This window comes from Nilaparvata lugens, chromosome 6 (genome assembly GCF_014356525.2).
Source record: "Nilaparvata lugens isolate BPH chromosome 6, ASM1435652v1, whole genome shotgun sequence".
NCBI lineage: Eukaryota > Metazoa > Arthropoda > Insecta > Hemiptera > Delphacidae > Nilaparvata > Nilaparvata lugens.
In genome coordinates, this window is record NC_052509.1 from 16,343,320 (window position 1) to 16,366,890 (window position 23,571).

The 23,571-nt window shown below is 34.9% G+C and overlaps 2 protein-coding genes across 2 annotated transcripts in view; both read left to right on the forward strand.

Moving 5' to 3' along the window:
- The first annotated feature begins 227 nt into the window (after nt 1-227).
- Nucleotides 228-7,510, forward strand: LOC111044330 (tubulin alpha-1 chain). Its single transcript, XM_022329443.2, has 5 exons — nt 228-617; nt 2,720-2,942; nt 3,775-4,076; nt 5,302-5,993; nt 7,189-7,510. Exons 1-5 carry the CDS (start codon nt 615-617, stop codon nt 7,319-7,321), a joined length of 1,353 nt encoding a protein of 450 aa, XP_022185135.1. The 5' UTR covers nt 228-614; the 3' UTR covers nt 7,322-7,510.
- Nucleotides 7,511-8,973: 1,463 nt separating this feature from the next.
- Nucleotides 8,974-23,571, forward strand: part of LOC111044331 (transcriptional repressor CTCF) — a 44,886-nt gene continuing 30,288 nt past the window's right edge. Inside the window, exons 1-7 of the mRNA XM_039431367.1 lie at nt 8,974-9,225; nt 10,244-10,306; nt 11,527-11,655; nt 13,029-13,145; nt 16,742-16,821; nt 18,164-18,481; nt 21,215-21,327. Coding sequence (XP_039287301.1) covers nt 10,282-10,306; nt 11,527-11,655; nt 13,029-13,145; nt 16,742-16,821; nt 18,164-18,481; nt 21,215-21,327 — 782 coding nt within the window. The 5' untranslated portion in view covers nt 8,974-9,225; nt 10,244-10,281. The remainder of the gene's footprint in view (nt 9,226-10,243; nt 10,307-11,526; nt 11,656-13,028; nt 13,146-16,741; nt 16,822-18,163; nt 18,482-21,214; nt 21,328-23,571) is intronic.

Here is a 23,571-nt window from a genome sequence, read left to right on the forward strand (position 1 = left end):
TCCAAAATATTAGTTTTCAGTTTACAGTCGGGAAATAGTTCTATCATGTTTTCTATCTTGGAATGTGTTGTAAATACAGTATACAATTTTCTTAATAAAAAATTTCTCACTACATGAATCTAAATAAAATATGAATAATGAATCTAATTCCATAAAATATGTGTTTCGAATTGAAAGTAACACTGAAATGTTCCAATTTGAATTTGAATATTTTACCGCCAAACGGCTAGCAGCCTAAAACTTTACCGCCATTATTAGGTAGACGAAGCTTGAAGAGAAAAAAATCACTTCTTGGAACAAATTAATTGAAATTTTCTGTTTTTTAATATTTTTAAACTATTGAACAACTAAACGATAGAATATCAGTATAAAATTTCAAGTTGAAGAATTATGTTCAAGTTTCGCCCAATAGTGTAGCAGCTTTCATATTGATCGGTATAAAGTGACCAATAGCAGATCAGGAACTATAGCCCAGTTCGTCATAGCGCGGTTGACTCAGCAACTCAGCAAGTTCACACCTTCCCTCCTTCACTCACATCGAAGGACCAGTTGAAGTCGCATCTCCAACTTCTTTGGCTTTCTTGTTGACTGAAATCTATTAACTTTTACTCAATATGGTGAGTAGTTTGTCTTAGTTATGCTTTTCTCCTACCTTTATTGATATTAGAATCACAAATTCATCGTTTGAACTTGCTAAATATTCATTTATATTGAGTTTTAGAACTATCTTTCATACCTACTACCGTAACTGAAACTACCTGCATGCCACAAAGGCATTTTTATTGTTCTCAATTTTTAATCATACAATCAGTTTTCTTAATTTGTTCACTTTGATGCTCCACTTTTTATATTGAAAATTTCATTTTTTCAAATCCTTTATTCACGAAATACGATATTTTTCATTTTTATTAATCTATTGTAGGGTGTGGTTTGTGGGGTTCCGGTTTCAATCATTGATTGCATGCCATGATTAATTATCTATTAGGTATAAGAACTAGGATAATCGTTTGAATTGATCATTAATATCTACTGATAATGTATTTTGTTGGATTCAAAGATTCTATAACTTAGGTAGTTGATCTTGTGGAATACTATTCAGCAGTTCTTTGTTCATTTTTCAACGGTCAGATTCAAAATGGCGTCTCGTGGAAGTAGAACAGAGAATAGTTTTTTGAGTCTACTTTTTCATGTTCGTACAATTCAAGATTACAAGGCAACTTCTTTTAAATGAGGTGACAATAATGAAGAAATAATGGTAAAATGTACTTTTCAAGTTTGTTTTTGAGATCAAAGCAGGCTACATACTCAGCCTACTGCAAGGTAATATCGTAACGGTTTTTGCCTTTTGAAGTTGGTAGTTTTTTTCTCACCAGCAAGATTCAGGTCATCGATTGTGTACTTCTTTCCTACTTTTGATTAGTCACCAGTGACCTGTGTCGATGGTCACGACACAATTCAACCACCTTGAAATTATTGATTGCTGCGTCAACTGTACGGTATCTGTATGCTGTTATAGCCTACATCATGTTACAACCTGAAGCATTATGCGTCATGGAATTCTTATTAAATATTAACCTTTTTTACTTATTGCATATATGCTAGATTATCTGTCCCAATTAATTATTCATAGAATGGTTGTCACATATTCGTCTAAAATAAAATTAAATAAAAACTAGATCGCTAACAGATCGACAACTACCTACTATTGTCGCACTGTGCACACCCTAGCATGTTGAAAAAGGGATGCACCCGCATGAGAGTTGAGTTAGAAAATTCATTCAACTTTTTATTAGTCTGGATCTGTTCAACCTTCTCCAAGTCGATCAGTAGTCAAATTATTGAATATAAATTGTAGGGATGATATTAATAGTAGGTAATATAATAGTTACCGTAGGGATGTTCTACTGAGTGATAGAGCATCATTTTTGGGTAATAAACCGTGATTAGAATAAAGTTGTCCAATTATATGTAACGTGATGCGTCTCTGGAGAATTTAGTTGAACTAAATTGAGGAGATTGAGGATTGTCCTGAAATTCGAACCCATTACATTATTCGGTAAATAATTTAATCGGTAAATTAGCAATGAATCTTTCCGGATCCGAACAATGAAGGATATTACTGTATCACAATTTGTGAATCTCATTTGTTCATTTCAAGCAAGCTAAACTTTGAAATATATTCGAGGCAATTAATCATATTAGCCTAATATTTAATATATCATATAATTTAAAATCACCAATTCATAAGCAATAATCATCTCACATGTTATTATTATAGGTTTATTACAAACAATACATTCCATTCTACATTATTATTAACTTTATATCCATTTTCATGTGTAATAAGAATGTGTCATTGTCTTATCAAGAAAAATGGCACCTTGTTCTATCTACAGTAACTATATCACCCATTATCATAATATTACTATATTATTGGGTTAGATAGTTCTATCTTTGTGTATTTTTTCGAGGAAACTTCTTACCAGAGTATGAAGTGCAGAGTATTTCTGCCTCCACATAAATCCTTTATCCTCTGTCAAAGGCAAATGTTTTTCATTATTAATTTATCTCAAACAATACGTTTCACTTCTTTGCCAACTAATCATTTGAGGTCGTGAATAAATTGGATTGATTCACTTTGCTTTACTAATAACGATCCATGAGTTGAAAGAAAATTGAAATTTAGAGCATCACTAATAAGGTTTGTGTTTGTTTGCAGCGTGAGTGTATCTCAATCCACGTTGGCCAGGCCGGAGTCCAGATCGGTAATGCCTGCTGGGAGCTGTACTGTCTGGAGCATGGCATCCAGCCTGACGGACAGATGCCGTCAGACAAGACGGTGGGAGGCGGTGACGACAGTTTCAACACCTTCTTCAGTGAGACCGGTGCCGGAAAGCACGTGCCACGTGCCGTCTTCGTCGATCTCGAGCCTACTGTTGTCGGTCAGCTATTTATCCATTCGATAATTGAATAGTTTCTTTCATAAAGTTGCTATGTAGTAGATCTTGAATAAAATTATGTCTCTACCACTCAATTATAAATACATTCTTAAGAAAATTGTTCTGGTTGTTACACAATTATCAATCTTTAGTAAACTCTGTTTTACTCTAGTATACTGCAGGTTTATAAACTTACATTTGGTTTCTTTCAAAAATCTTTCTGTATATTGTAGTGAAGGCTATGTGGTAGATATCTATGTTGGATTTATAAAATGATTTATTTGTTGATTTCTCAATCATTCAATTATAAAACCATTATGAAAGTAGCTTCGATTGTTACACAATTATCAATCTTCAGTAAACTCAGTTTTACTCTAGTAGGCCTTTACTGGAGATTGGTGATAGTGTATAACAACCGAAACTATATTCTCAGAAATGTTCTAGTAAATAAGTGGGAGTCTTTTTAATAAACTATCACTTCACTCCAGAAACAGAATGCAAAATATATTATGTTAGTTTGAATAAATGAGTAATGAAGAAAATATTAGTGACTCAGATCGTCAAGTGAGACATTGGTATCAAATGTATAAATTTATTGAATTCATATGAACAGTGAACTTGATTGCAATACATTTTTCCTTTGCATCTTTTTCCAATTATTAAACTAATTTTTTTAACACCTTCCAACTTGAACACACTCATTTCATTTCCTGTTTTAATTTCCAATGGTTTGTTGCTCAGATGAGGTTGAATGTGAAACATCAAAAGATGTTCATTCTTAACCCAACCTAACAACCTCACAATATAATTTGGAACCGTTTCATTTGTTGTGCAGACGAGGTTCGAACCGGCACCTACCGCCAACTGTTCCACCCGGAACAGCTGATCACAGGCAAGGAGGACGCGGCCAACAACTATGCCAGGGGCCACTACACCATCGGCAAGGAGATCGTCGACATCGTACTAGACCGCATCAGGAAGCTGAGCGACCAGTGCACGGGCCTGCAGGGCTTCCTCATCTTCCACTCGTTCGGAGGAGGCACCGGCTCTGGGTTCACTTCGCTCCTCATGGAGCGTCTATCGGTCGACTATGGAAAGAAGTCCAAGCTCGAGTTCGCTATCTACCCCGCTCCTCAGGTACTAATAACACTTGTCATTAACTGGCCAATTTATAATGACATACCGTAACCTACATTTTGATTCGTACAGTATAGTATAAATTGGAAATAGGACAGTTTTTGGGCTTGAGCATGTTGTACCTTTCCTCATGTCAAGTATTTGTACAAAATATGATGGATATTGAATAATGAAGCGTAATCTGTTTGACAGTCACAATCCTTTGTAGACTATGTTATATGATTAATATAATGCCGGCCGGGTTTGTCTTGTAAGTGAGTTACAAACTTCGGTCTGCCAGCACCGCCTGCGAATCCCGCCTATGGCATGGACATCTTATCAAATCATCATCTCACTTTCCATTACCCACACACAAGCAACAAGCTTATGTGGGCATCATCCCCAATTATTATAAATAAAATTAAATAAATATAATGATTGTTTAAAAAAATAATAATAATTTATAACCTGTTCCACAGGTAGGTCTACATACATGGAGTTATTCATTTTGAAAAAAGTGTATTTGTATACACATAGGAGAGGTTGACACAAATTTAGCTTAAAGCAGGATTGTCACATATCAGTATCGGTGTACTGTCACTTTCTGGTATCTAAACTGAAAATATCATTCCGAAGAGTTTCGATGGGACTGTTAATTCTTGATAGGTCTGGCTGAGGGGAATAGCTCCATTATAACTTATGGGAGTAATATTTTCATTTTGTTGTTTGTGTTGGTCGTATTTTTGTTTTTGAGATGGGCGCTTGAAGTTGGAATTTCTGGAACTAATCATACCAAACTTGGTATCATGCAAAATGATGCCAATGTACATGCTTCAAAGTATTGTTTATCAATTGAAATACTAAATTTCTCAAATATCAACTGCTGGAAAATATGTACAACAATTGAATGTGGTTTTCAAAAAAAAATTTCATGACATTAATTTTCTGTAACCTGACGTCCACTCATCTCTACAATACCTTTATATAGATTTCCTCTTATGTACAGTATAGTTGATGAGATTATGACAGACTCTCGACTCTTATATTATGTTCCTCTTTCAATTTGAATGAAATAGAATTAGATAAATCCAATATAAAATTAATAGATTATATATTGGATTCTTCTGCATCCCTTGATATCATAACTGGATGATTGATCCACATCTAGTTCTCTTCCAATTTTTAAAATTGTATTATTGTAGTTGTAAATGCCTGGAAATCCTAATTTTATTCTTGTTTTTGACAGGTATCAACAGCCGTTGTGGAACCATACAACTCAATCCTGACCACCCACACCACCCTGGAACACTCTGACTGCGCCTTCATGGTTGACAACGAAGCCATCTACGACATCTGCCGTCGCAACCTGGACATTGAACGACCCACCTACACCAACCTCAACAGACTCATCGGCCAGATTGTGTCCTCGATCACTGCTTCGTTGAGATTCGATGGTGCTCTGAATGTCGATCTGACCGAGTTCCAGACTAACCTGGTGCCCTACCCCAGGATCCACTTCCCCTTGGTCACCTACGCACCGGTCATCTCGGCTGAGAAGGCCTACCACGAGCAGTTGTCTGTGATGGAGATCACCAACGCCTGCTTCGAGCCGGCCAACCAGATGGTCAAGTGTGACCCCCGTCACGGAAAGTACATGGCCTGCTGTATGTTGTACCGAGGTGACGTCGTGCCCAAGGATGTGAACGCAGCCATCGCCACCATCAAGACTAAGAGGACCATCCAGTTCGTCGACTGGTGTCCCACCGGATTCAAGGTTGGCATCAACTACCAGCCACCCACCGTGGTGCCCGGTGGTGACCTCGCCAAGGTGCAGCGAGCTGTGTGCATGTTGTCCAACACCACCGCCATTGCCGAGGCCTGGGCCAGGTTGGACCACAAGTTCGACCTCATGTACGCCAAGCGTGCTTTCGTGCACTGGTCAGTACATCAATTCAATTATTATACAAGTACTGTAACTATAATTATCGCTGCTCACAAAAGACCAATAGTAGAAATAATGTCTGCTCTTTTACGAATTAATTCAAACTCAGTTTATAATCTATAATGTTTTAATAACTCTATCTTAACCGGAGCTTGTGCTAGGGGGTTTCTTATTTTACTTGAAGGTATGTAAATTTAGGATAATCATTAACTATTCTCGGATTCTGGCTGATTCCGTACAGCGCAAAGGGCCGCTTGCTCTGTTTGTCACCGTTGTGGTGTTGGCTGCAAAGTTCTGTATAAATTAGTTATCAGAAAATCGAGAGATTGTCGTTGGTGAAATTTTTGTTGATAGACTGTTTTGCTAATAACTTACAGTATTTTTTCTAATGAATCTAAAACTTTTATAACTTTTTATACTTTTTAATGGGTATAAATAACCGCTAATATTATTTATTTTGCTAAAAACCGCTAGTAAGTCGGTTCAGTACAACGTTTACAGTTACTATCTTCTAGAGAATTTTATATCAGGATATATAAAAACTCAATAATGATTCATACTCAATATTTACATATTCACTTGAACTTTTTAAATATTACCTAACAACTTATTGCAATGTTATGGTCTTTGTCGGTGGAGATAACTAAGTATGATCGCCGTATTGTCGTAACCATATACCCTGATGATTTGGTACTTTTTTGAAATTACAATGAAACTATATTATTTGAACCTCTCTGTTTAAACATGTAATTAAATTGAAGATAATATAAATTTGAACATGGAAATAAATTGAACAGTTAAAGCTCTTCTCTACGTTTGTACTTCTTTAATTAGGTTGTATTCTTTAATCTTAATCTTTAAACTTATTCTTTTGTACTTCTTTAATCTTAACGCTGATCATAATGTATCATTCTAAATATTTTATTCTGTTACCCAAATTCCAATTAATAGTATATTGTATCGGAATTGCAAGATTTTGACTCTTATTTATAATAAAGTTTCTATTCAGCCTCTACAATATAAATTTTATTAATTAAGGCCTGTCTTGAAACTATTGTTTCCTTACAAACTTGAAATTGACCTAATAGCAATTAACAAACTTTAATTTCCTTTAAATTCTATTTAAAATAATAACAGCTTTTATTGTTTAATCTTTTATAAACTTTACTCATTGATTTTGTTTGGTTACAGGTATGTTGGAGAGGGTATGGAAGAAGGTGAATTCAGCGAGGCTCGTGAGGATTTGGCTGCCCTTGAAAAGGATTACGAAGAGGTCGGCATGGACTCAGTCGAAGGAGAAGGCGAAGGCGCAGAGGAATACTAAGCCAAAGAAAGCTTTTAAAAAATGAGACACGAATATAAATCGCGTTCTCAATTATTACAACAGTCATTCAAGCAGACGAGTCATTCATGGAATGTGTCGCCAGTATTTTGTATGCTATTTTTACTTTTTTTATTATTATATGTTTCATAATTTGAGCAAAGTATATAAATGAAAGTTGAGCAACCCTAACACTTGTTTCGGTTTATGAAAAATTCCCTTTCCAAAAAAAAACTAGAAGACTATGTTTTATTTTGAAAAATATATATTTCAATTCAAAGTAGGTTAGGCTTATAAATGATGAGCAAATTTTGGTAGAAATTTTAAGGGATGTGATGTAACTGTCACTGTTCATTGGACATGAACAGAAAGTTGAGTAATATTTTATCAATATTATGCATTTTAATCTCAACGAACAAGAAGCAGTTGATATTCCACGTGAATCACCCTGCTAGTTGCCTTACAATGCCTTAGTTTTTGTTCATCATCAATCGTTTAAAATCATTGATTAGAAATTGAACTAATTTCAAGTAAAGACAATTGAATTGTTTTGTTCGAACCGTAGTCAAAACTTGAATCATCAATAATAATGCATAAGGGCCAAGCCACAGACTCGTTTTTCAGACGAGTCTGCATGGCAGGAAGCTCTCCGATAGGCTGATTCCTGAACGCCGCCAATCCGGGAGCTTCCTACCTTGCCAGCTCGTCTGAACAACGCTTCGTGTTTTGTTTGGCCCTTAGACTTATAACAAATATTTACTTTAATCCAGATGTTGTATTGATCTATAGGCTTATTATTGTCAATAGATCGATTAGATTAATTTCCATCTATAACTTTACTACAGTACCGGTACCTATTGCCAATAGGAGGATTAGTTTAATTCTATCTAATTTCATTTCCAAAAATATTAATAAATTGAATTAGTTATTACTCATTTATAGTGAAAGTCCAAGATGCCAAAATTATACATAAAAGAATAAAACCATATTATTCAACTTACTTTTATGTCTTAAATTCTGTTTGCAACTGGTTACAATTTTTGAATGTCCCGCTTCTCCATTTTACAATTTTGAATTGTATTGCAATAACCATTTACATGAAACAATGTTTGTAGTTTTCAATCGTCAATCGACATATTTTTATGCAACAGTCGTCTATCGTAAAAAATGAAAAGCGCATGTAGACATTTTCGGTCGATTGGAGGTGAAAGTCTTTCTTTGGTGCGCAAACTCCGTTATTATTCAACGATATTCCTTGTTTGTGGCAGCCATTTTCTTTCTGTCGTCATCACTGCATTTCAAGTAGGCAGCCACCAACGCCCTCAAACGTCTTTTTCGGAGTTAAAGTAAGTAATTGTACTTATTTATGGTTATATTCTAAAATCCTTTTTGATCATTTCATAATTTTTTACTGTTTGAACAAGACTCATAGCCTTTTTGTAAGGTTTTGGGGGGCAAGCAGATGCTTGGCATCACATTTTACTCTTGGATTGAGCGATTTCCTTTGAAGGATTTGACGATGCGCCATCTTGCTGACAGCGCTAACTGTGCCTATCTCTAGAAATTTTCGCCTTTGATGCCCCCTGTATTCCAAAAGTGTAAGTTAAACATTGTATTTATTTCCGATAGATTGCGTATTATTTCTAGTATTTTGAATTTCTATTAGTTGGGGTCTGTGGTTGGATGAGGGTTGATGGTAGATATTAAACTTACTTATAGTGGACGAACTAGGTACTTATGTGTTTCACTTTCTGTAACAATGTTATTACCTTACCTAACATTCTCTTCAACCCAAAGTACGTCGATCAAAATCCAGCTATCATGTTACTATGTAATCCCCTAACATAATTTTTGCAATGATTATTTTTTGTTTGTTTACTGTTCAAATGCCTATCCCAGTTTCCTAGGTAAGTGTAATCTTATGACATAATTTCCTCCATTACATTTTGAGACACTTTATTTTTCAAGCTCTACCATTTTACGTACTACCTATTTAGTTCTAGAACAATATAATTTCTTTATTCTATGTAAAATCTTTTTCAATCTGCTTGACCAAAGCAGGTGAAGGTTAGTACGGTGTGAGGCCTATACAATATTGACTCAACACATTGCTTTTGGATACCGTGAAAAGTTCAAGAAGCTGGGAAATTTACTGTCTAGTGTCTAGCTCTAGGTAATTAGGCCTGTAGAAGACTTGGTTTTATGATATTGAATATGGTAATGAGAACTCCACGCTAAAAATATTAAGTTGATTTTGTTGGAAAACAGCTTCAGGCTAAACGTTATATTGTGTTTTTTCTTATAAGCTACCTGTGTAAGATCATCTTGTTACTTTAGCTTATGTAACCTACTCTTTCATCATATCAGAACATTATTACATTTGGATATAAGCGAGTCGTGGGCCAATAGTTCTTTTTTACCTCATTACACCAAGGACAATCATGGACCCCAGCCCGTACACTACTGTGTTACCATAGGTGTCTTACTACTAATCTTACGCTGACCATGGTTTCTTAATGTAGGTAAGGAATGTAAAAGGGGCTTCGTATTTGGTATTTTATTAATACATTATGTGATTATTAAAACCATACGGACAAGTAGAAATATAACCTTTACTTGAAGGGTGTTTTTTAAAGTGTCAATAATAATCAGTAGTGAGCGTCACTACAAAAGGTCATTATTCTTTATGGCCAACGTCAAGTCACGGCTTGGTTATAAAATATAACGCGTTTTGCGTTAGTTTTTTGCAAAGTAGATTTACGTTAATTTTGGATAGTAAGCTGTTATTCCCTTTAATAAATAGGCTTAATGGAAAATCCGATCAAATTACAGTATTTCACCATATTTGTATTGTTGAGTCATATCCCTAGAGATAATATATTATTGTTTTCATAAATATATTTAGTTGAAATATTGTTTTTCCAGGTGGTTGAGTAGCAGGTGGCCACCCAGGCTTCGTGAAAATGAGCCCTCCAGACAAGGTTCAAGGTAAATGTCTCAAATATATTACTTTTCTCAATTATTTTGCTTTCAACAAACTTGAAAAATACTTTAAGTACTTTAGGAATAACCTTAGTCAAGAATTATTATAATACTGCTATTACTGAACTTTATGTAGGATACTGTTTGTACCTCAATACCGCACCTTTTATAAGGTATAGGTATGTAGTCAATTGGTATCACGCTTGTTCAAGTTTACCAAAATATTGTCAAGGCAATTTTTCACAGATATCTTGACAAATACCCAGTCATCTTGTTCCAGATATTAACTATGAGACGTTCAATATGAATCTTATTGATTCCTTTGCGTGAATGGCTAACTTGAACTTTTGAGTCAACATTTGGAAATTCAAGTTTATAGTACGGTACTTTATTTTATATTATTTATAGTAAACGGTATCATATCTTCGAGTTACCGTACCTAATCCAACTCCCAGTTAAATGACAATGGGAAGGATATCACTGTATATTCATTGTTAAGAATGAATAATTGATGTGTCACTTGGCCGCTTTGTGGATGCACCACAATTTCAAATCTTCTCCACCATCAAATTGAGTCTTTTCAACTAGAAAGCTGGGTTATCTATAGAGAATGACTACCACGTACTTATACTCTCTATTTTTATTTTATTGTTCAACCCAGTAGAGGAACCAGAAATTCTTGGAAGTAGAGGCTCTATATGAAATTCTTAGAAGAAAAATTGCAAGACATCAAAATTAGTAATCAATAATTATATTATATTTTTTATTGATTCATTTATGTAATAAGTACATCATCAAAATGATAGGAAGAGAAAAAAATAAGGTAACCTTGAGCTATTCCTCCCCCAAATCTAGATAAGGTTACACATAGTCCGAAATAGGTTGTCTTGTAGTTGTACTTCATACAATGTCAGTCTTTAATTATTTTCAAAGAGTAGATTTTAATATATTTAAATAATTCTATTATATAAGTACAGAAGTGTATCTGACGAGAGTGACGCTCACTCAATCCGTCAATCTCAGAATATCAGTTAAAAAACATAGTAGTTTACTTGTTTAAAAGGTATATGCGCAGAAGTTTCAATGTACATTGGTCCACAAAAATGCTCTGTTACAAATAATAGTGTTCCATATTGAATGAATTGCTCATCTACTTGAACGAAAAGTAGTAGTGGACTTTTTTCAGCTTTCAATAATATTAATTATTGTCAAATTTTGTTTCGCAGTCCAAACGGAGATAAAGCTGGAAGATGGAGTAACAATAGTTCCGGAGAATGTTACTGACATACAAAACTACTTGGACACCTTCAATAAGGAGATCCAAGGCGGTGAACAGGTGGTTCAACAAGTTGGAGGTTAGTAAAAATATATATTGACGAGTAGTAAATAAGTTACATACAGAGTGTCCCATAAAAGGTGTAACGGCCAAAGATCATAGATTCTACATAAAATTCGCAACAAAAAATGTCCAGTAAAATTTTCCTATATCGACGTTAGATTTCGAGATTATAGATTTTTTGATATTTTAAAAAATCTCAATAACTAGAAAACTATCAGTCAAATTATAATTCTAAGGATAAGATTTGTCTATTTGGATAATTTGTATTAAAGCGTATTTTTTAATGAAAATGTATAGCCAAATACACCTTTCAAGCCTGGAGTACAAAATAATCTCCCCGCAGTTGAAATGGAATGGACCAGCTGTTGCTTTAAACTCTGATTGAGAACGCACTATAATAAATAAATATCGGGTACCGGCACCGAGCTTCGCTCTGGAGTACAAAAGCATAAAAAAATATTACGAAAGAAGAAATTATAATAATATTCATAGTTCATAAAGAAATATTCTATCTAATCATAGTGAATTGAGATCAATTCCCAGAGGAATGCAAAAATTTCCCTCAAAGGCCCGGTTGCCCAAAAGCCGGTTAAATTTTAATCCTGATTAATTTCATGTAAACCAAATCAGAGAAGACCATTTCAAAAAGATGATTCTACTGGAATTAATCAGGATTGAAAATAACCCGGATTTTTTGCAACCGGCATCAAGTACATGATTGAATGATTACAGAAGTTCAACAGCTGAGTCATAATTTTGACACAGTCCCACACACATGAACTCGCTCACTACCTTCCATCATCAATAGACGACGAAATAATTATTATCATCTGTTTTTCCAAGGATGAATTATAATTATCCTTTTAATGTCCTTCAGCGAGTTTTCCCAGGGATGAGACCTACTGCAATCGAATCTTCATATTATAAACCTACTATGTTCTGAATTTCGTGAGAATCGTTAGAGCCGTTTTCGAGATCCGGTGAAATACAAACATATAAACATCTAAGCATCTAAACATATAAACAGAAATTGCTCGTTTAATAGTATAGGATGTCTCTATTGATTTATTTATGGATTAGGTTGATATCTTTCAAATGGTACGGACCCTTATAGTCTTTAATTTTTTAGTAATAGGTATTAAAAGTGTTGAATTTTTAATATTGTTTGTTCTCGTTGTCAGTACATTGGATGGTTCAGTATTTGGGTGTTTACCCAAACTACACATTTACATTAATTCAACTATAACAGCTGTACTGTACAGTTATTCATTTTTCAACTACATTTCCACTATTATAACCACCATACTCTCATAAAATATTTCGATTTTCTGAACAGATTTCATTTCCATATTCTGCGTCAGTAAGCTAACTGTTGTTTGTGTTTTGCAGTAGTAGCAGCCGACGAAGGTGGATCCGAGGAAGGTACTTACTATGTGGACCAGGCCGGTCAGTACTATTACCAGTCGGCGTCCTGTGATGGCCAACAAGTTATGACTGTTGTCTCTGGTGAGTCACATTTCAGTCACTTTTAATTGCGTGATAGCAGTCAGCTATATTGAATCATGTCCCATAAGATCAATGTAATCTTTTGGAACACATAGCGCCCTAATTTGTCAATATAAATTCCCATATTTATTTATTGGATAGAGCAAACAATACGATAGTCAAAAATCTGGTGTGGTACACTCACACAACTTTCCTTGCTCATATTTGAAACTACGATCAGACTTCTGTATATGTGTATATATAATTGTTTTCAGAGTACTTTTTCCTTTGTGTAAATTGTGAAACTCGATGATTTGTTTAGTCCTCATTTTTTCAAAGTCGTCAAAACAGCTGTTCTACAGATGAAATATCTCGACTATGTATTCTTTTTATGAACTGCGCTACCTACCTCATGCACGAGAAGGAGGTTACTAAGTACATTAATCAAGGATGGGGTGGACCCCCCATTAGTTTCCCAGAAAGAAGACTCATGCCAGTTGATAGAGCTGATAGATGACTGACTATACAGGGTATGAATTTGAAAAAAATCGGTCAAGTTATTTTTGAGAAAATTGTGAAAAACATGGTTTTTTAGTAATTATCCGCCATTTTTCTCAAGAATATTACGGAGCTCCTGCAATTTTCTCAGAAATGAGACTCATGTCAGTTGATAGGGCTTATAAATAGCTATTCATGTTATAAATTTGAAGAAAATCGTTAGAGCCGTTTTCGAGAAAACCGTGAAAAACATGGTTTTTTAGTCATTATCCGCCATTTTTCTCAAGAATATTACGGAGCTCCTGGAATTTTCCCAGAAATAAGACTCATGTCAGTTTATAGGGCTTATAAATAGCTATCCATGGTATAAATTTGAAGAAAATCGTTAGAACCGTTTTCGAGAAAACCGTGAAAAACATGGTTTTTTAGTAATTATCCGCCATTTTTTCCGCCATCTTGAATTGAATTTTATTGAATTTCTTATTGTCGGATCCTTATGGTATAAGGAACTTGAGATTAAAATTTCAAGTCAATCGGTTAATTAGGAATGGAGTTATCGTGTTCACAGACATACACACTTACACACACACACACACCACACACACACACACACACACACACACACCACACACACACACACACACACACACACACACACACAGACCAACACCCAAAAATCATGTTTTTGGACTCAGGGGACCTTGAAACTTATAGAAAACTTGAAATTAGGGTACCTTAATTTTTTTTGGAAAGCAATACTTTCCTTACCTATGGTAATAGGGCAAGGAAAGTAAAAAAGGAAAAACAGGATATTGTCCAAAACCTCTTCTATTTTTTAATTTTATTTCAAATATATGTCATTGGAAAGGAAATTTAATTCTCAACGGCAATTTTTTTTTTTAATTTAAAAAGATGAATCATCAATAGAAACAAAAGTAAACTAATTCAAGGTTAAACATTTCAAAAGAATCCTTGGTTATCCGTATTGTTTATTGTTTTTGAAGGGACGGATTCAAGGATCCAAAGGTTCAAAAAAACCCCACACGTCAACCGAAGCTTATTGTATTCTCAAGTAGTATGTTAGTTAGGCAAACCAATACCTATGTCCTTGACAAGAACCAGGAGTTTTTCCCTATACTAACATTCCAGTCATCACCTGGTTGCAATCCTTGTCGCAATCCAGTGTGATATGCTTGGCATTCTCTTCAGACTGATTAGTCCTCGTGACCTACGTGAGTTCCACTCCTGGCCTTCTTTGTTGGTCCTTCCACTGAGGAAGGGGCGGCTAAGTTTCCTCTAGGTCGCCCGGCCACCCTTGAATCAGCCTCTTGACCCACATTTGTGCTTGGTTTTTCACCCATCACTGGTCACTTGGGTTTTTCTTTTTGCCCCTCCGAAACTTCGCAGGATCAAAAGCCTCACCTCTCCCAAGAAGTTTTGCCCAAATGGCCGCCCTTCTTTAAGCAGTGGTGAGTTTTGGCCTCTCCACCCACATACTCGTGACCTACGTGAGTTCCACTCCTGGCCTCTTTGTAGGTCCTTCCGCTGAGAGAGGGGACGCCAAACTGCCTCTAGGGCGCCCGGCCAGCCTCGATTCAGCCTCTTGACCTACATTTGTGCCTGGAGTTTCGCCCATCTCTGGTCTCTTGGGTTTTTCTTTTTGCCCCTCCGAAACTGCCCTGAAGGGGCAGATCCCGTGGGTTTGAAGGTAAGGCAACTTCTGGAGTTGCCTTGAGGTACATTTTAGTCGCCTCCTACGACAAGCATGTATACTAAGGGTGAATTCTGGTTTTGAACACATTCTTGAGTACGATGATCGACTCCAAGCTCCCCCAAGCCACAGGGGGCTTGGTTATCCTTGATTTGTTGTTTCAAAAAGAATGCAGGATTTGACGGTTTCTAATTGGATTTTATAGGACATCAATATTAATATGGCCAACTGCAACTGCGCGCTCTTGAAACTTCTTTTCATGACTCTATTATAAAATAGAATTATAATACCCTTTGAAATAAATAAAATAATAGAATAATACCAGGCGCACACCAACGCGAAAATTTTGTTGCGGTGCGAATTCAATTCGCAGAACTTGCCGTGCGGAAATTTAATACCATTGCGGTGTATGTGCTGGCGCAAACCAATGCGTTGCGAAATATCCCCTTGCGGATAATTCGCAGCTTTTGCTACATGTAGCATTTGCAGGGCTTTTTCGTGTTGCGAATTTTGTGGTGAGCTGGAACTACACTAGTTTCGTCTGCCTTGTAAACAACATAAGTCATCTCGAATTTTCCCGCGCTCCTCATTGCGATTATTTCGCTTCCTAGTGTGCGTGCCCCAATAATTAGCAACGAAAACTTCGTTTGGAAACCGCAGTCTGAATTCTTGAAAATTCAGCAACGAATTTGTACGCATCGGTGTGCGCATACCTTAAGAATACAATTTTTAACTCTATAATTTACTCTATTACTATTCACTTGATTTACATGACATTACAATTCTTGACTCTCTTATTCACATTATTTGATATATTATAATAATACTATGAGTTATTGATTCCCTATTGTCAATTATATTAAAAGTCCACCTTGAATAATCAGAAAATAGCTTATTCCAGAATCATAAAATTCTGGTGATTTCGATTAAAATTCGAGAAACATTAAAATGTAGCTTTCATCAAGTGATTATGAGTTTTTTCATTGCTTCGCCGCTTCTTTACTGGTGATATAATGATTGAGAAATAATTTGTACCATTCAGAGATTATCTTTTATTATCAATCAAATATGCATGTTATCTCTTAGGCTATGCTTATTATCACTGTATTTTTTCATTTATCTGTATAGGAACACTTGATGATAGTTCTTCTAATGGAATTAATATTAACCTTTATTCTTTTCTCAAACACACTAAAACCGTTAATACGTTAACCTTGATTATATTCAAACATTTTAAAGAATTAGAAATTTGTTTACTTCTCAGAAGTAGCTAATTCATTTTTTTACATTTGATGATGGTATAATTGGCTGAAACCGGTATTGATTCCGAAAAAATAATAAAGTTAACCTACTAATAATTTTATAAAAAAACAACTATCAATTATTAATGTTGGTAATATGCTTGCAGGTTTACCAGGAGCTAGTGGTGAGAGTGGGGAAAGCTTTGTAGCATTGCCAGCCAGTGCTGCCTCGTCTCAACGCGACAATGTAAGTGCCTTCTAGATCTCTTATCGAGACACAGTGAGATTCACTTGAAACTTGAGATAGTGAATAATCAAAAGTTGAAACTTGAATCTTGAAAGTGAGATACAGTAGTAAGATTCACTCGAAACTTGCAGCATTCCTTATAAACAACATTAATGCCTCTCATTTAGCAAATAATGCTGACAGTTTAAAGTAGATCTCACTATAGGCGTTGTTCAATATTAAGGTCTGCTTCCCAATGAACTTATTTTCTGATGTGTAGAAACAGAAATCATGAAAAAATGATTGGCTTTTACAATGGTATTCACACATTGGCTGTTTTGTGCTCTGGTTAGACAACTAATATTTGAACACTGCAATATAAAACAATGAGTTTATCTTGGTTTCTGTTCTGCTCAGTTGGTTCAAATTGGTTGGTTGGCAGATCTAATCAAAAAAATATTACAGTAGGTACTAGTTGTTTGAGTGTATTTGATACTAGGACTTGGAAAAAATTAGTTGATTGGCTCAAATTAAAGTAATTAATGATATTTGTATTCTACATAGTACAGTTCTTGTTGCTCTATTTGCTATCTCTTTGTAATTACTTTCGTAAATATTAATATTGTATGATTTTAAATCCAACTACTATAACATTGTAACTTCTCTATAAAATAATCAATCATAGCCAGGTTGTGTAACCAAGGTTTGGTTGTTTAGTAACCATTTAAAACGATTCCATTTGGTTATTGTTTGCTAGGCAACCAAGGCGTTAAAAGCTAAGTTTGTTCTAAAGCCTTCTAAACACAGGGGAAATAGTGGCGACTAAACTACACCTAGCTATTAGTGGCAGGTACTAAATTGTTGTCCATTGTAAGAGAGAGTTTACACGTTGCTAATGCCCCTGGTGTGATAGCGTTTTTCCACTAAAGTTAATTCAGGGCGCTGAATTGTTCATAAATAACGACCTTATCCCTGGTTTTCATGACTGGATAAAAAGTTTGTTCAATGATTATTCACAAATATCCATTTCGATTTTACTTCCAGTTTCTTTGTAGCTTATCAATATTTGGAATTTTGGAAATATGTAATGCAACAAAGAAGCCCTTACTATTTGCACCATTATTATCTCTAATCAGGAATGCAACAACAAAGTCTTTATTAATGTCAAAGCCCTATTCTACCCCATGTTACAAGCACAGTGCAAAACAAAGATATGTTTTTCAAAATTCCTATTCTTCCCTGTGTCAAAATCTTCCTTATTTCTTGAGCAAAAGTTCCGTCACGAGCGCTTCGGATGTTTTTGAAATTTCCCTTACCCGAGAGCTGACAGCGGATGGAGAATGATTATGGGTTGTTGTTTTAGGTTGGCGGCAGTGCGCCGCTGCTGATTCAGGCTGCGACGGGTGGCGGGGCGTCAGCTTCGGGGGGCGGGACCACAGTGGGCGGGGCAACGGTGGGAGGGGCATCGGCAGAGGGCGGGGGCGGAGCCACTTATCAGACAGTGACGATCGTGCCGTCCGAGACCAATCCGGGCGAACTGAGCTATCTGCTTATTGTGCAGCAGCCGGGCGATGAGGACGAAGGTGAAGATGGCCAGAAGGACAAGGATGAAGATGACGATCATGACCTCACTGTTTATGATTTCGATGATGCCGAGGATGTGGGCACTGTTAGTGGAATGGTATGTTCATTTGTCCTTGATATCAGTATCTGTTTTATATTGCTCTTCAACTTGTCTCCTTTATCCTTGGTTTACCGTGTTCCCTTTGCATTCTCTTATCTACGATGGTATTCTTCATTATGTTCCTCCTTGTCCTTTTCCTCTCTCCAACCCATACGATTTGTTTTTTTTTTGTTTCCGATTCAAAACCTCATTACTGATATATTTTCCTTGAAATCACTCCTGCATGGTTCCTGTTGTTTCATTCAGCATTATTCTCCTTCACCTACTGTTCAAAGTACTATTCCCTGAAACATAATACCAAAGTGTCACTTTTCCGCCCTCGGAACTAAAAAACTGAAAAACTCCCTAGGGAGTAACAGAAACTCCATTAACATGGGAAGCATCTCTATTTTAAAAACTTACATTGGAAATAGGTTGGAAGGACGAAGCTCAGATGAGTAAGCCGACGAAGACTCGGCTTCGCCTCGGACATCAAACTTTCCACTCAGGGAGAAAAAGCTGTATTTTTCACTCTAGATATACAAATAACTATTGCACATCCTGCATTATGTTTATATTTCTCCAGCTTGTTCCCTATTAATTGTATCCTTGTCATTAATTTATGTCTTCCATCTGTTTCCTTCATTTTCTCCTAGCTCTTTGTGCTCTAGTTATGAATCCTCTTATATATAGGATGATTATTTTCCCCTTGTTCTATTTCTTGAATCCATCATATTAGTATTTTTTCATAGTTATCATTTTTGTTTTATTTTGTCCTCAATTCAAATTCTCAAATTCCTAATAGCGCTATTTGTAAGTATTAATTTAATTTATTATTGTTTGTTCCCTATTGCCTCCCCTCATCCTTGTTTTCCTGTGCCCTTGCTTTGCATTCTCTTATCCAGTATGATATTCCTAATTTTGTTGTCTCTGATTTTCTTATATTCTTCTCCTTGTCTTCTTTCTTCAATCCATCCTATTTGTTTCCTTCCGTCCTTGGTGATTGGTAATTAACTTGCTTCCATATGTTATCGGTTACTTTTCCACCCTGTTTCCCTATTGAAAGTTTGAAGCTTTGAGCCCTCTTCCTTGATCTCTCCACAGTCCATTTTTATTATTTCACTCTTATAATTTGACTGGTTTTTATTTTATTTTTTGTATTTCAAATATATGCCTGATATCTTACATGGTTTGATTTTTGCTTTTTACAATTGAAAAAAAAACAATTACAAAATTGATGTCTATAGAGACATCTAAACTAATTTATCCAATATAACGTCTGATTTTACCATTGATTTTTAAAATAAGTTTCAAAACATTCAACTATACAGAATATAGTGAGCTTATTTATGAGTACCGGAGTAGTTGCCGCCATAAATGGGACCTCAAATAGTCTTAGCAAGATAGAAAAAGCAATGCAGTTGAGGATAGATGGAGGAAAGTTCCAAGTTACAGTTTATCGGCAATATTATTATCAATGAAAAAATTGAAGTATTATATAATATAATAAAGGAAAGAATTGGCTTTGGCCCAGTTGTACAAAAGCCGGTTAATTTTTAACCGTGAGTAATTCCATGAGAACCAATTAGAAAAGGCGGTTTTAAAAAGACGGCTTCTCTGATTGGTTCTCATGGAATTATTGATCACGGTTAAAATTCAATCGGCTTTTGTGCAACCGGCACTCAAACACGTACGGGATAGGATATTCACGAATGACGCATCATCACGTCTGAAGTACTGAACTGATTAACTTGAAGTTTTGCATAAAAACTCTTCATTTAACGAGAATGGTTTTAGGCCTATTTTAAATTCTTCAAGATTTCAGTAGGTCAAGTTTTTAATTAGACCCTTGCTGAGCACGGGTTACCTGCTAATCTATATAATAAGAGAGAGTAGGGTTGTGTTTGTTCGCATAAAAACATATCAACTTGTGGATTCATACATTACATTACATATTTTTTTCATACATTTTCAATAATATAACAATATTCAAGGTTTACAAAATGATACCTCACTATATAATATATGTATCGAGGTTATCATCAAATTAATACTAATTTATGCTACAACAGATAATACAAAAATTCCAAAAAATCTAAAACTATATCTATTACCCTAAGAAGCATCACCTAGTACAATCTGGATTGCATACCAGAAAAACGGGAATGATTCAGATCTCCAAATTTTGCACATAGATTCTAAAAATATTATCGTCGTGCACCTCGAAGCCCAAATTCCAATTTTCCTTCTAGATTCTTAGGAATCTTATTGTTCAATCTTATAATGTTCAAATTTCATTCATGGGACATGAATACATAGAACATGTTAATATAGAACTATAATCTAGAGAGACTACCTCTTTGAAGCAGATGGTTAAAATTGGCAACTAAATAACCAGTCCAATTTTGTCAGGTTGGCATTAAGTTGAGGAAGGTTTCTAAACAAGATTTGAGTTCTGTCACTTTATTAAATTTTACATAAATATTCTTAATTAACCGAGGATGGTTCTAGGCCCATTACAAACACTTCAAGATCCCACTAGGTCAAGTTTTCAGTTTGTCAAGCTTTAAAATAGACCCTTGCGGAGCACGGGTTACCTGCTAGTCTATAATAAAGTTGATGCTACTGTAGATCTTCGAAACTATATTTCGTCAAAATAGTATGATTTTCATTGTGTAGTTTACAATATTTAATTCTTTCTTCTCAATTGATTAAAATAGTACTTCAATTTGTATTTTTTTATTGAATTAGGAATCTGGCGATGAAGATGACAAATCGAAAATAGTGAAATTTATGCCAAAGAAGTCTCAGACTGTTACACAGGCGCACATGTGTAACTATTGCAACTACACAAGCCCCAAGCGGTAAGATCATTGTTTTACAATATTTTATTCAAAATTCTTTATTCAAAAAAAATAATTATACAATCAAATGCATTCCAAAAATCAAATACAATATTGTTTCCTAATTTCTAATATGTGTTCCCTATAGGCTACCCTGTGTGGGGACACTTGAATATATATAATAAAATATTTATATACAAATTTAAATATTATATCATGAAGAACATAATAATTGAATATGGTATTATATTGAAATAAATCAATATGTCAATATTTATAATCATTCTTGCACACATTCATACGCACACACATTCACATATGCGCACACATTCATACGCACACACATTCACACATGCGCACACACAAACACACACACACACACACACACACACACACACACACACACACACACTTACACAAAACTTGAAACTATGTACGGAGTGGTTGCTGTTTTTTTTTCATATTTAGTTCAATTTTATTCATAGTTAACGTTTCGTTTTTTTTCAAAGTGCTGATGTAATTATACCATAAATGAATGCGTTTTGAAGAAAGATACAGTGATTGAAATTTGATACTGTCTTACTGTTTACGCATACCGGACGGGATTTGTGAGTTCAATGATCTTTGATTGTTGCAGTGTTCATGTCGTGTAATGTGTAAATTATACTAAATTTAGACCTATATTAATTTAGTAAAAAAATCATTCGGGTTGTCTAGTTGTAAAATGAATTTCTTGATTTCTTTTCTAAATAACTGACGTGACCTTATTTTCCTTGTTGTTACTGGAAGTGAATTGAATATTTTTATAGCTATGTATTTGAAGTGTCGTCTGGAATGTTCTAATCTTGGTTTTGGGAGGTTATGTCCTGTGAATTCCTGAGGTTTATTCTTTCTCTCATCTGTTGAATATCGAAATTATTTTCAGCTAAATCCAGCAATGCTTTGAATAGAAAAGAATGTCTCACTGATAATATTGACAGTTCTCTGAAGAGCATCATTGAACTATATTGTTTAGGTTTATTACAAATTATTTTTAATATATGTTTCTGACCAGTAATCACAGGTTTAATATGAACATTGTATGCACTCCCATAGCATATTATTCCATAATTTATTCTAGAACCAATAATTGCATGGTATAATTGTAACAATACTTCTTTTGGACATAACTGTCTGAGGTAATAGAACTTCCTTATGTATACAAATAACTCATTTTTTATCTTCTGTACATGATCTGACCAAGTGAGCCTACTATCCAATATGAGGCCCAGATATTTAACTGTACGTGCTTGTTTTATAGTTTCACAGTTACACAATATATTATTCACCTGTTGCGCACAATCTAATTTATGGAAGTAAATACTAGTTAACTCCTGATCCGTGTTTTGAAGATTAAATTGTATTATATTAGATTTGTCTGTGTTGATAGTTAATTTATTTTCGCAAAACCACCACCTAAGGTGCTTAAGATCCATTTCTAATTTATTTTTAAGTTCTTGATTTGTTTTGGCCGAATAAAATATAACTGTATCGTCTGCAAAAGATGTAATCTTTCCCTGTAAGTCACCATCCGTCAAATCGTTAATAAAGACCAGGAATAAAGTACTTGATAACACTGATCCTTGAGGAATACCTATGGTAATGTCCCCGGGTTCACTCAACGTATCGTTAATTCTGACCCTTTGACTCCTATTAGATAGGTAGCATCTTAACCAATCATTGGCAATTCCTCTTACTCCTGATAAATCAAGTTTTTTTAGAAGCATGTTTTTATCAATTGCATCATATGCTTTAGATATATCAAGAAACAGAGCTGCACACTTATTATTAACACTAAAACTGTCATTTATTTTTGAAATGAGATTTTTAATTGCCGCTTCTGTACTTCTTCCTTCACGGAAACCATATTGGTTATCACTAAAAAAGTTATTATTTTTATAAAAGTTTTCAAGTCTAATCTTGAATATTTTTTCTAAAATCTTGGAAAAAACCGGTAAAAGTGAAATTGGGCGGAACTGATCTATGTTTTTACAATTTGGCTTTTTAGGAATAGGTATAACTACGCTGTGTTTGAACATGCTTGGGAATTTTCCTTTGGCAATACTTAGGTTAATTAGATCAGTTAATTTGTTCAAATAATTCATGTAAGTTTTTTTAATCATGCTTGTGCTTATCCCATCTACACCTGGCGAAGATTTATTTTTCAATTTTCTTATTGTACTTGCTACTTCCTCTTCCTACTTCCATTTTATAATGGAATCAATA

Excerpts from the sequence above, each read along its gene's own strand:
- LOC111044330 (XM_022329443.2), top strand. Across the intron at positions 4,077-5,301 it reads CTATCTACCCCGCTCCTCAG|GTATCAACAGCCGTTGTGGA; the intron begins GTACTAATAACA and ends TGTTTTTGACAG. Across the intron at positions 5,994-7,188 it reads AAGCGTGCTTTCGTGCACTG|GTATGTTGGAGAGGGTATGG; the intron begins GTCAGTACATCA and ends GTTTGGTTACAG.